The 14,074-nt window shown below is 38.5% G+C and overlaps 1 protein-coding gene across 5 annotated transcripts in view; it reads right to left on the bottom strand.

The window, feature by feature from the left end:
- The window catches only part of FBXL17 (F-box and leucine rich repeat protein 17), a 480,781-nt gene that overhangs the window by 204,554 nt on the left and 262,153 nt on the right, over positions 1-14,074 (bottom strand). Inside the window, exon 7 of one of the 5 annotated variants that reach the window (XM_022591621.3) lies at positions 9,814-12,933. The exons of the other annotated variants lie outside the window; for them this stretch is intronic. Within the exon in view, the coding sequence (XP_022447329.1) occupies positions 12,921-12,933 (13 nt within the window). The 3' untranslated portion in view covers positions 9,814-12,920. Of the gene's footprint in view, positions 1-9,813; positions 12,934-14,074 lie in introns of those variants that run through there. 5 annotated transcript variants of the gene reach the window in all.

Below are 14,074 nucleotides of genomic sequence, written 5' to 3' on the forward strand. Positions count from 1 at the left end.
ACTCTGCCTACTTAGCTATACTCCAGCACCCTCTGGGCTGCAAATTCATTAAGACGAAAAAGCTTAAGTCCAACTCTCAATTCTACATACAAATTGAGGACAAAAGGCTTCCTGGTAAAACAGATCTCCAATGTTTGTCACCAGCATAAGGCCCCAGTGGGTGAGAAAACTGGGGAAGCAGGAAGCACACAGGCTCAACTGTAATTCCATCTCTGTCCCTACTCTCTGACCTTGGGAAAATTACTCAGTGTCTCCCAGCCAGTTACATATCTACATATAAGGACATATGGAAAATAAGGGTTACAGAGTGTTTCTCAAAGTCCCCTCTGGTAACAAAGCACTAAAGCTGTTAACGTAGAAAGAGCAGTAGTTCAACCATGGACTTAGGCTCAGATCGCCTGGTTCAAACCTCAGCTGGGTCACTTCCTAGCAATAAATGCCTGGTGTCTCATCTCTAAAATGGTGATGAACCTCACAGCATTGTTATGAAAATTAAATTACTCAGTATTATCAATAAGTGCCCAGGATAATGCCTGACACATAGCAAATGTTCCGTATGTGTTAGCTGTCCTCATTGTCATTCTAAAAATTTCCAACCACAGATTGGTGTGCAGGAGCCACCTGACACTCTGCCTCTGTTCAGAGTAGATAAAATTTCACATAGTAGCAATCTTTTCTTATTTCAAGTTTTCTTACTTCCTGTAAATCTTCCTTTATAATTTGCAATGTGAGCTAAAACATGAGCCACAATGACAGCCCAGAGTGATCCATTTCACATAATAGCAATCTCTTCTACTTATTTCAAGTTTTCTTGCTTCCTGGAAATATTCCTTTATAATTTGCAATGTGCGCTAGAACATGAGTCACAGTGACAGCCCAGAGTGATCCATGAGTTCCTTTTTGGAAAACATCAACTGATAATAATAATGAAAACAAAAACTGTAATAGGAGCATTATTGTTTTGTCTTCAGTCCCTTTTATAGAATTTATTTCCCAGCTTTTGATGAACAGATTGAACTATGCTGTGGCCGATCATCTTTGGCCAAAAGTAATAAGAAAAGATTGTAAAACTAAAGTGAAGAAAGTTGAATTCTTACAATACCTAGGGGTAAGTGAAGCCTTTCAGTAGTATCTCAATAACAAAATTTGTTATTTAAAGAAACGCTGTCAATCAGCTACCTGCATTTTTTCAGGAAGGCAAAATTATACATCAGTATTACGGAAATTTTATGGAATTAATGCCTTATTTTGTCTTTGTCCATGACTGAAAGGACAGAAAAATATAAGGAAAACCAATGAAAAATATAACCTCCAAATAATCGATATTTAAGAAGGTATAAAATATGAAAACTCTTTAAATGGTAGAAAACATCTACCTAATGACTGTTTTTGGAAAAGGAAAATAAAGTGAGAAACACTAGACCCCTATCCTTATGGCTTCATACACACACACACACACACACACACACACACAGACACACACACACACACATACACACACACACAAACACACAGTTATGATAGCAACTATTTTGATCACACATACAGGGATACACATTTTCCATTCCTTCCCTAGCTCTGTGTATACTCACAAAACATCTGTGTATACTCTCTAGGATTTTCCCACTCGTGAAACAAGGCATCAGTCTCAGAGTTTATGAAACCATTCAACTATAGACACCTTAAAGTATATGGGAAATGTAAATGTACTCATTAAATATAATTAAACACGACCGAAAATATGTATGGCAGAATTGCACCAAAACAGAGCAGGCAGCCATATACAGAGACCTGGGCCTTGAACCCTGGCCAGTTGTCCACAGTTTGGGCAGCAGCGTTTAGCATCATCTATAAGAAGGACCTGTTCGACACCTCAGCTAGGAAAGGGAAAAAAACAACTTTGAAAATGGAAAATAGTTTCAGACTGATTTTCATAAGAAAAGTGGGAAACTCACTGTTTAATCGTTTCTACTTAGCAAATAATTTATCTTTCATATTCTTATAAAGTGGCTTTCTTCTGTGTTATCAGTAAAAACTAACACTGACCTTCCTCCTGGAAGGTTAAACTTTTAGCTTCTGTTTGAAATGCTAGAGTGCCTTTTCTCAGAAGCAATGCTACATATACAGGCAGCGAGCAATGAGAAAGAATACACCATCTCTCCGACCCTTCATTAGTCAGAGAATCTTGCCAACAGCAATGCTACTTGTATACTGTCTCTGCATGAAAAACTGCTTTCAAAGGTAACCTTGCTAAGGGCTATGTCTTGGCAGAAAGAAGCAAACTTTACTTTTCTACCAGTTTGCTCCGCATGAGAAACAGGTGTTAAGGTGTGAAACGAGGCTCGGAGCAGCAGCAAACTAAAACTCACCCCAAATAAGTTTCATCTGGAAAAAAACCACATAATAAGCCTGCAGGGCCGACATGTTTTTGCAAAATGCAAATCATGAAAACTGGTTAAGGGATTAAATGCTCTTTTGCAAAAATGACCATAGAGATTATAATCATTAATTAAAATCATGTAAATAATTTTATGAAAGAACTCTCCCTTTTTATCTCATAGGTTTCAAACAGCCTAATGGTAGAAAGGTTTAGTCTCAGAAGAGATTCTCTAATTAAAACTAGAAATCTGGTATAATTAGTAAGTGTCAGTCTGCAATCTCAACCACTTAGTAAAGGCAGAGAAATCAAATGCTGTTGTTTTATAAAAACTCCAATAAAATCTCCAAGAAAATGAAATTTTTATAGCGTCTACTTCCTATCTATACAATAGGTGTCCCACATGGGACTAGGAACTTGTTAAGTGGATAAATATTTTAACACTTACAATTCATATATGCCAGTTTTATTCACTTTTCTTTCTCTCTGGAGTTTCAACTTGACCCACAAGTCAGCTTTCAGTGATTTAACTGGGGTTTACATTTTTGAATTTTCTGAGCTCCTTGATTCTTTCACTCCCAAATACCCTATTATTATCTCCATGCAGAAGTGAACCAGAGCAAAAGAGACAAGATGAAACTCAACATATCAGTTACAAATGTTGATTCCATTGTCCTGTGTAGTCCCTCCACCCTCCTTCCCTGCATTGGATGTTCCAACTGTATGAAAGCTTTAGTGTTTACAAGTTTAATTTATCTTCCTAGTAACAGCTCAAAGAACAAGGGGAATTGGGTTTTCCGCAGCTAAGTTTTTGGTATATAAGTTGGTCTGTAGTTAAGCACACACAAGTTAGGAAAACCAATTAGTGCTATCAGACAACAGCACAGTCAGGGATAGTTATCAAAACCCCATGTGTCATCGTTTGTTGGTGGCTTCCCCTCCCTTTTCAATACCCCTGACTTCTCCTGGGAATCCATGGGCTTCTAGAAATAGACTCTATCCCTGGCTCCAGGAATGGGCCGCTGAGCCTGGGCTAAGCCAGTCAGCGCCTTCAGTACCTCTGCCCCTACACTAAGCTCCCACAGTCCAGGCGGGGTTGTCTCAGGACCGCCTGAGCTCTGCGTAGCCCCACCAGATGCTCTTTCCTGCTTTGGCCCAGGTGGTACGCAGATGCGAGGCCACAGCTTCTTTTCTACCATCAGAGAGGTCAGCCAGTGGGAAAAGCCTTCTATACCCTGAAAACGACAAAGTCAAGAGAATCCCAGAGAATGGAGCTGAAGCTGCTGGATGAAGAACACTATGAAGCCCACCAGCCCTCTGGGCCTCTGTTTACATGAGCCAATAAAGTCCCTGAATGTTTGAATGAGTGGTTGTTCTTGCTTGTAACACAAAGAATCCAAACCAATATAAATGTATACAGGGTATTCAACTCAATTACATGGAAAATTGCAAGACAGTGTGTTAGCGATGAGATGCACTGCTCAGTTTCCCCTTCAAACAAGGACTTGCTGCCAAATATGGGGTGGCGAGAGCACCAGCCTCGGCTGTTGACCTGGACTGTAGGGTCAGCCTCGGCTGTTGACCTGGACTGTAGGGTCAGCCTCGGCTGTTGACCTGGGCTGTAGGGTCAGCCTTGGCTGCAAAGAGACGGCTCATCCAAGCAGCAGCCTATAACAGTGGCTGAGGGGTGGGCGGTACACAAAGACCTGTCCATTTCAGCCCTAAGCAGCACACCTGGACCGGCAATGCTAGCTCCACAGGGTTGGCCAAGACCTTGGCTGCACCAGCATCACGGTTTGAATTTTCCCTCTGCCCAATCCTCCCTCCACGCTTCCTTTCACAGTAGTTGATACCTAATCAACATCTTAGACCCCAATCAACCTCCATCTGAGTGTCTACTGCCAAAGAGCCCAAGAGTGTCAACTTTCACATTATAACACATCACAACAACATAAGAAAACCGAAGAAAAATATATGTGTGAAACCACATAAGGAAAATCCTCACCAAATCCCCATAAACAAAATGCATAACAGATTTTCTTCTACCCCACCCACCCCTCTGCTTTTCCAACCTTTCTTTAATAATACAGTTTCCTTTGGCCACACATATTATAGAAACCTTAGTAAAGGAGTAAGGCATTATTTAACAAATTGGAGTAATACAATTAAGTTGGCTGGGAACCTACTGAAAATTGACAAGGCCTGTGAGCAATGTGATATTTCCCAAGAGTCACCAGTTTTGCTTTTTAACTTTTTCTCATTATTGCAATTTTTTATTAAAGGAGATTTGCTGTATAATCTGGGTAAGATTTCAAGTATTTAGGTGATAGGAAATAGATGTTTTCAATCAAAATTTGCTGTGAAGCAAATTTCTTTTAAGTGAATCCCATTTTTAAATTAACTGCCATTGTAAAGTTGGAGATCAACTGTACAATAAAAAGATCACACCTGGGAGCTGGGCTTCCCTGGTGGCGCGGTGGTTGAGAGTCCGCTGGGCAATGCTGGGGACACGGGTTCGTGTCCCGGTCCCGGAGGACCCCACATGCTGCGTAGCGGCTGGGCCCGTGAGCCATGGCCGCTGAGCCTGCGCATCCGGAGCCTGTGCTCCGCAACGGGAGAGGCCACAACAGTGAGAGGCCCGCGTACCGCAAAAAAAAAAAATAATAAACAAATAAAATCACACCTGGGAATGCAGGTTTTCTTTAAAACTAATTCAGTTAAAGGTATAAATAGCTTTGATAAAACAATGATTTAGGGATTCTATTCTCGTTGCCTCATCACACGTCTTCCTCTCTAGTCATCAAAGACGTTCATATTTCAAAATCCGTGGATACTCATCCATCCCTTTTGGTTGTCTTCTCTAAAACATTGTCATTCCCCTGACACTTCTCATACTTTTTTTTTTTATGCGGGCCTCTCACTGTTGTGGCCTCTCCCGTTGCGGAGCACAGGCTCCGGACGCGCAGGCTCAGCGGCCATGGCTCACGGGCCCAGCCACTCCGCGGCATGTGGGGTCTTCCCGGACCGGGGCACGAACCCGTGTCCCCTGCATCGGCAGGGGGGACTCTCAACCACTACGCCACCAGGGAAGCCCACTTCCCTTCCTTTGACTTCTACCACACAATGCTCTTTTAGTTTTACTCTCACTTTTTTCCTCTGTGCTTTCCAGGCTCATTCTCTTCTACCCAGCCATTAAAACACATCCCTTAACACTTGGTTAAGGCCCTCTTCCCTTCTCACTCTATAAGCAATCCCTGGTGTTCACAATCGTCCCTATGGTTCTAGAGCAGCACCTCTCCACAGATTACTAATACACAGATCACACAGTTCACTTACACACAGACCACTCACAGAACATTTCAGATGAAAGCCTCAAAGGCACCTCCCAATTCCACATGCCAAAGACTGAACTCTTGACAGCCCTTCTCCCAGGTTGCCTATCTCAGAGAATGGTACTACGCTCCATCCTGTACTAAAAAACCCAAACCGAACAGTCTTAGCTACATCTCCCTCCTTCATTGTCCCCCCACATCCAAATCCATCATCAAGTCCTGTTAGTTCTGCCTCCAAACTTTTCATGTGTCAAGATAAATTCTTCTTTTTATTTATCTTTTCAACCACTGAAATGTAAAAAGCAGTTTTGGCTCATGAGCTTTACAAAAACAGGTGGTGCACCAGATCTGAACTACAGGCTGTGGTTTGATGACCTGGGTCTTATAAGAAACAAACTGCACACCTTCCTAAGTTTGTATTACATGGCGGTGTTTTAAGGGGTTCTCAAATATCTGGTTCTGTTTTACTTTGTGGGTTGTTACACATTAACACAACACACATACACAGTCACCCCCTTTTTCCTGGTATACTACAATAACCAGTGAATTAACTTGTGCCACCAAGTTTTGGGTTTCCCCCCCATTTGGGGAGGGGGGCTCTGCTTAAAAGAATCTCTTCTCTGCCATCTTGATTAAAATGAAGACTATCACAAATGTGACAAAGCAAACTACTAAAACCAAACAAAGCTTTCCATGTACAAGTACTTATTTGTGTGAATCCAGATTTCTCTCTGAAATGTGCAACCTGAACAAAATACAGAAATAGATTTAAAGCTAAAGCCAGTATTGTTTTGCAACTACTATGCAAAACACGTAATTTAAAACTAATGGCAAAACTAACAAAAGTAACGAACATTTACTGAGTCCTTACTATAGACCAGCCCGTTTGCTTTTTGAATTAACTTCTTGAGTAAATATTATATACATTTGAACTTGTGTGACAAAATTATAGTTTTTAAAAAGTCACATTTTTCTGTTTTCTATGTTGGCATCTTGTGTACAATTTGGTTTGGAAAAGGAGATCTATCTTGACTTTATTTTTCCTTTAATACACCACCTGCTTTGGCATTTTATTGCATATTCTTGTTACCACTTGCTACTTTGCTGTCTGTTTTATGTGAACCTTGCTTCACGCATCGGCAGGCTGTTAAGTATGCTCCTTGAGGTCAGGCATCAGGCCTTTTCTCCCACTCCTTACACGCAAAATATATATCCTACATACTCCCCTAAAACAGGGTTCAGCCCATAGCAGCCCTCCAAGAAATGGACTGCTGCTTATAAAAGTGAATTTTTAACTTAATCTGTGAGCTCCTTAAATCTCCATTTGCTTAAAATACATTTCAGTTAAACTGAGGTGCATGTAAGAGTTCTTGTAAATATTTAATAAACTCTAATCCTTATATTACATTGCAGATTAGAATAATATCTAGTAGCAAAATAAAAAATTTAGTTTTAGTAACAGTATAAAATAATCATGCTTTCTTTTGTTAATTCATGTGTCAATCTCCTCTGTCCAGAAAACACAACATCCCTCCTCTGTTTATATTCTGGCGTTATCTTTGGCATCTTCTAGGCTGAGAAAAATTGTGACTTCAGACATCAAGTATTTTTTAGTTCCATATATTACTTTACATACTAAAATTTATTTGAATGCGCCAACAAAAATTAACTAGTATCTTTGTTGAGATTAATGATCAGAGTATCTCTACAAAGCCTCCAGTGTACATGTGGACCAGTCCATATCTGGACTTTTTCTAATAACCTGTCACACACCAAGGAAAGGTGAACACAATGACAGTAGCCAAATGACACCCAACACTCAGCCTTGAGAAACTAGAGGGTGAAGCTGGGGCTGTGTGTCTATATTTAAACAAATAAGAAATTTACAGGGAAATATTTATAGGTCTCATTAAAGACTTTCCTGAAATGAGTACACAAATAGGTCTGTTAAATACCGGAGGGATGAATGTTTCCCAAAGGGAAGAGAAGGAAAATAAGCAGTAAGTACTGGATTTGTGCATACTGTTAAGATGTACTATATATTTTAGAGAATTTGGTTATTTTGTTTTGTTTTGAAGAAAGCAAGGACAATGAATTGAAGGGCCAATTACAGTATGCTCTCTTTAATCACCAAATTAAATAAATATATAACGAATCTGTGAGATAATTAGAGAATCAGCAATGGAGAGAAGAATAAAACATTTCTAAACCATTTACTCACATAAATAATAAAATATTCAGTTAAATTTTTAACCTTACACATACACAGACTTCTTCGCACCCCTTCACTCCCCTCTCTCCCTCCCTGCCCCAAAATACCATGCATCATACATACTTCCCTATTGAAAAAAATCCCCTTTTCTGTATTTTACATGCCATAATACACTCTTATGATAATAATCCCACTAAAAATCTTAATCTACTTTAAAAAGGTAAAATGCCCTAGCTTAGGGCAGAGAGTTTTCTCCCAGTGGAACTACAGCCCCCTTGAGTTTTATAAGAAAACTCAGTCCTGCAACACCTCCCCTCCCCGCATCTTGTCAGTAATTTACTAAGGAAAAGCAAAACTTTTTAAGAAAGCAAAGTTGAATCCACTGATGTGGAGCATTAAAATGATTACCAAAGAAGATTTCCTTTGAATTTTTAATAAGAAACTCCACCTTGAAATGTATCCAAAAGCTAAAAAGGTAATTTACACTGCTAGATATTCCCTAAGGGTCACTAATGAAAAAACATTAAAGCATACAGTGCTGAGCATCTTAGCATCTCAGAAGAATTTTCTTTACTACCCATTCAGGTTCACAATCCTACTCTGACAGTTTTTAACGTCTTTCGATTTAGTAATTTCACTGCATTTATATTTGCAAAGATTATATGCAGACCTGAGTGAGAGTTAAATGGGTAGATCTGTCTAAGAGTAATGACAATAGAATAAGATTTAAAAATTTTAACTCAGTAGGGTGTCTATGTTTTATTCTAATGCCTAACTCTACTTCAAGACGCAAGTAAATGTAGGATAATGTGGAAAGAAACAAAGCATGATTTTTAAAAATCAAAGCCATTAAGTACTTAGAAAGCCACAAATTCAGGTTGCCAGAGCCAGAACACACCTGCATGCACTATAATCCTTAATTTGAGATGTCCATATGTGAGATGTGCTCCTTTGTAGTTCCTCAATCACTCAAGATTCCAAAATAGCACCATAAAGTCTACGGTTTAAACATCAAAATTTGTACTTGTACATAGTATGCTCTCTGAAGCTTACAAAGAGCCTTGGGCTCTTAAACTTAAAATGATTACTAGAGCACAGATATAAATGCAATCTGTGGCACTTAGCAGCATGTGCTACTTCAGTCATTATTCTGTGCAAATTATGCTCCCTGCGACCAGTTAGTTAATCAAGAAGCAAGGGCAAAACACGAGGGAAAAGCTCTTCTGCACAAGTTACAAAATCATCTTTCTGATAAAATGCATAAAATTAATTATATATCTCTGTATATCTTATATCCAGAAACTTGTTCAAACCCTGGTAAACTCGGCAGTTCTATAAGGGAGAGGCTACTATTATATGATCAAGTTTCCTTAATACAAATGCCAGTAGGGCAAGTATATAACACTGTGTAAACAGTATGTGCTATTTGGAGAAAAAAATCCAGGAAACCTCTCCTTACTCACTCATTCTATTTCTCTCCTATATCTTTAAATACCAAAACTATTTCTAAATTCCATTCTGTTCATTCACATGGACAATAAACATTTAGAAATTTCTCATTCAGGCATAAAAATGTGTCTGTGGTTAACTAACACAAACAAAAGCTGCCAATGTGCTCCTAGTGTTTTATGGGAGAAAGGTCTTTTTGTAATTGAAAATATATTGCTTTCAAAATCTGTAAGGGTTCTCATATTCTGTTCTAAAAATGTTACTGTCTAAACCATTTCTGGGGACTAAGTATTACATGATTTACTCTGATTAGAAAACTTATGGAAGCTGAAACAAAAATAAAAATGATTTTAAAAGCCTAAATTTTGAAAGGCTCATATCAAAATTGATAGAAACTTAGCGTACCAAAAAATAAACCTGTGAGTGTCCTTCTATGAAAAATCAACTTAGTATTTATCTTGGCATGCCTATTTCTTGTGCATTTTATCAGAACACTTCAAAACTGGTAGGGAACCAATGCTACCAATCATCAAACCAAGGGAAAAAAACTTGCTTCTCTGGGGAAACATGATAAGTGATATATTTACCTTTTCTATTTTACACATAAGGAGTCCCTCTTAGAAAGCAAATGTGTCATTTATGACATTCATTTAAAAATCATAACATGTCATATGTTTACATTTGGGGGGCGGGAGGACATGTATTTTTCTTTCTATTAAGTATTTTACACGTGCTCAGAATCCGACTTCTGAAGATCTCTGAGCAACTTTTATAAATACCATCAGATGGCAAAGTTGTTCACCTACAACATGAAAATGAAGGAAGAACTGGGAACAGAAATCAGTGGGAACCTCAGACGCTTTCTCACTTGATATGTGGTATTTATTTAACTTTTACCATACTGTTAGGAAGAAGGAGAGGGGATGGTATTTATGCCCATTATGTGGGAAAACTCAAGCTACATAAAATTTAAATAAATTATTTTAGTAAGCTATTAACAAAGAAATTGGAGAACAGAAGTCTCCTCCAGCTTTCACCCTGTATGCTACATAGAATAAATCGAGAAGCTATTCAAATTAACAAGATGAAATCTAACATCAAACTGATTTGATAATTTTCTGACAACTGAGGTCATTTTTCTGTTCAACAAATCTTAACATTTGTTATGTTAGGAACCTTTATGTACAATTTATCACTGTTAATATTAGGCCAGAGGTAATAAATGGCAAATGTAGTTACACTTTATTCACAGTAAGGGCTGATGTGATGATAAATTGCATCATTCATAGAGTTTTCACCTTTAAGTCAGATGCCAGAACAAAATGGCACAAATTCAATTTGTTTGAAAAGAACTAGGAATTTTATGAAGAGAACTGTCTTCTTAGAAATAAGAAAAAACGATAAATCAATTTCCTAGACAGGTAAAATCAATGCTGAACATGGACATGCTGTCTATGACAAAACATAACTTTTAAAAACATAGATGAAATTGTTGTTTAAAAGTTTAAAATTCTGAAGAGCTGAAAATGCTCTGGGTCTGTTTAAACAGTATGATTACCATACCAATCTAGTTATCTTCCTAGATATAGACTCAGTGTTTTAAAACGGTTATGCTTGTTAGCAATTTCATAAAGTTAAAGACTCCAGGAAACATGATCGATTACCGCAACACAAAATATTCTATGATTTTGTTTCTGTTAGTTATCCTTTGCATATGTACAACAATTTATTTAGGCATGGAGAGCCCACATAGGAAGCACTAGCAAAATGATTTTTCAGCTCAGTAAGAAACCATTAATTCATTATCAGTAACACAGCTCCTGTGCAAATGGAAAATATGGTGTTTTTCAGACATGAGCAGGAACAGCTTTTAATTTAGACAGTTACTCACACAGGACAACCTTAGTGTTACAAGGCCCATTTTCTCCAGAATGCCTTTGGTGGCAGCTCAAAATTAACACCAAGTTTATGGACAAACTTCTGTCTCAAAAGACTATCGGAAACTGTGCTTATGCTACCCTGAAGGGAAAGAATGTGATAAGAGAGCAAGGTAGAGCGGAGTAGGAGAAAGAGAAGGAGAACATAGTCCACATATTGGCCCAGATTCGGAAATCAGATTATCCAGGAGTAACCTCTTGGAAGAACGAGTTTGACATCAAGCAGACAGACAACAATAGGTTCCCCTTATTTGGGGAGTTGGGCAGCGGGGGTGGGGTGGGGTGGGGTTCACGCAGCACCAACACTGTGCCTGGATGTCCAGTCAGCATGGAAGGAAAAAGATCAGGAAGTAAGGAGCTGTCTGAACAACCAGGAGGCAGTGTGAAGTTCTGGGTTAGACAGGGCAGGCCCTACAACAAGGGCTGAAAGGCCGGCAGAAGCATGCCAAACCCAAGCGTCCTGCTCAGGTTTCCTGCTGGACGTTAAAGAGCCCTGTAGAATGTACAGGAGAAAGAAAGCCAACCTATAGTGTGTCAGTGATGAGGGAGTGGCATGGATTAAATGCTCCTCTATGGAATAGTTAGCCAGTCCACTATTGGTCAAGCCAAATCAAAGTACATATATTATTTAGAAAAAACCCTACCCCTAGGAGAGTGAGTCACAGCTTTAAGATTTTAGTTTTTAACACACAGAACTAAGAAACTCATCTTTGCGTGAAGGGCTCTTTGTGACATTCTGATCCCAGGTTAAAGATTATATCTTCATCCAACATCTCTCTCCATCACATTAAGTTACTCTAATTCTCCAAATACCACTTTATACTATCTGATAGGCTTTTTACTTGTTTATCTTCCCACAACCCCTAAAACGAAAGCTTCAGGAGAACAGGAAATCTGCCTATCTTACTGACCACTGGATCTACTAGACACTCCGTAAACTCCTAGTAGACTCTACATTAGAGTTTAGTTTTAAAAACTAAACTCTAATGTAGTTGATAAATGGTCAAACTAAGCCAAACAAAAATGAAGCATAAAATAGTTTGTTATGTGATATGAATAGACATTGGCATACTTATCAGTTACTTTTGGTACATAGTACATCTTTCATTCTCTTAACTGATAATCTATAATCCAAAATTTTTCCATGTCTATAACGGTATGATAAGTCATAACCACAAAAATGCAATCATTTTCTCAGTTACCTTATGGAGAGTAGGTTATGCCTGGTATGGGCTTACTGCTTATACTGCAATATATTAATGTTTTAGAAGAGTGTTCATCTGTGGATAATCTATATTAGAGACTAATTTAACAGTCCTAATTACCTCAAGGACGCTAGCATTTTAGCTAATACACTATTCATAGCATGATTTTTTTTTTTTTGCGGTACGCGGTCCTCTCACTGTTGTGGCCTCTCCCGCTGCGGAGCACAGGCTCCGGACGCGCAGGCTCCACGGCCATGGCTCACGGGCCCAGCTGCTCCACGGCATGTAGGATCTTCCCAGACCAGGGCACGAACCCGCGTCCCCAGCATCGGCAGGCGGACTCCCAACCACTGCGCCACCAGAGAAGCCCATAGCATGATTTTTATATCCATATCCACCGCTAGCATCCTAAATGCAATCACTAAAGGAAAAATTAATTATTTACATGTCAGAATATTGTTTGCATATCATAAATCCTTGTAAAGTTTTTTAAGGTATCTTCAATTTCTAGATTTTCTTTAGCAAGAAAACAGTTCATTCAATGAAGCCATCATTTTGAGCAACCAGAAATTATTTTTTAACTTTTTATTACGAAAAATCTCAAATAAGTAAAAAAAAAATAGAGGAAATGGTATAATGAACATTCATGTATGCACCCCACAGGTCAACGATGATCAACTCATGGCCAATCTTTTGTCATTTATGTGTTGACACTTCTCTCCATTCCCCTCCCCACTTTGAATTGCTTTCAGATAATCCCAGAAATTATGTTATTAAATTTATATGTCAAAATATATTTCTAATAGATTATCAGATTTTAAATATTCACATATGCAGGTTTTTCATGGGATTTTTTTGGGTGTCATTCTTCTATTTTATTTTATTTAAAAAATTTTTTAAACTTTTTATTTTATATTGGAGTACAGTTGATTAACAATGTTGTGTTAGTTTCAGGTGTACAGCAAAGTGATTCAGTTATACATATACGTGTATCTATTCTTTTTCAAATTCTTTTCATGGTTTTATTAACCTGTTTATACTTTATTAGGAGCCTGTTGGGTTTTTTTTAACATCTTTATTGGAGTATAATTGCTTTACAATGGTGTGTTAGTTTCTGCTTTATAACAAAGTGAATCAACTATACATATACATATATCCCCATATCTCTTCCCTCTTGCATCTCCCTCCCACCCTCCCTATCCCACCCCTCTAGGTGGTCACAGAGCACTGAGCTGATCTCCCTGTGCTATGCGGCTGCTTCCCACTAGCTATCTATTTTACATTTGGTAGTGTATGTATGTCCATGCCACTCTTTCACTTCATCCCAGCTTACCCTTCCCCCTCCCCGTGTCCTCAAGTCCATTCTCTATGTCTGCGTCTTTATTCCTGTCCTGCCCCTAGGTTCTTCAGAACATTTTTTTTTTTATAGATTCCATATATATGTGTTAGCATACTGTATCTGTTTTTCTCTTTCTGACTTACTTCAGTCTGTATGACAGACTCTAGGTCCATCCACCTAGGAGCCTGGTTGTATTATACAAAACTAAAATATGCTTTAAAAG

The sequence above is a fragment of the Delphinapterus leucas genome, chromosome 3 (genome assembly GCF_059928025.1).
Source record: "Delphinapterus leucas isolate spDelLeu-1000000601 "Yukka" chromosome 3, BTC_Dleu_Yukka2, whole genome shotgun sequence".
Classification (NCBI taxonomy): Eukaryota; Metazoa; Chordata; class Mammalia; order Artiodactyla; family Monodontidae; genus Delphinapterus; species Delphinapterus leucas.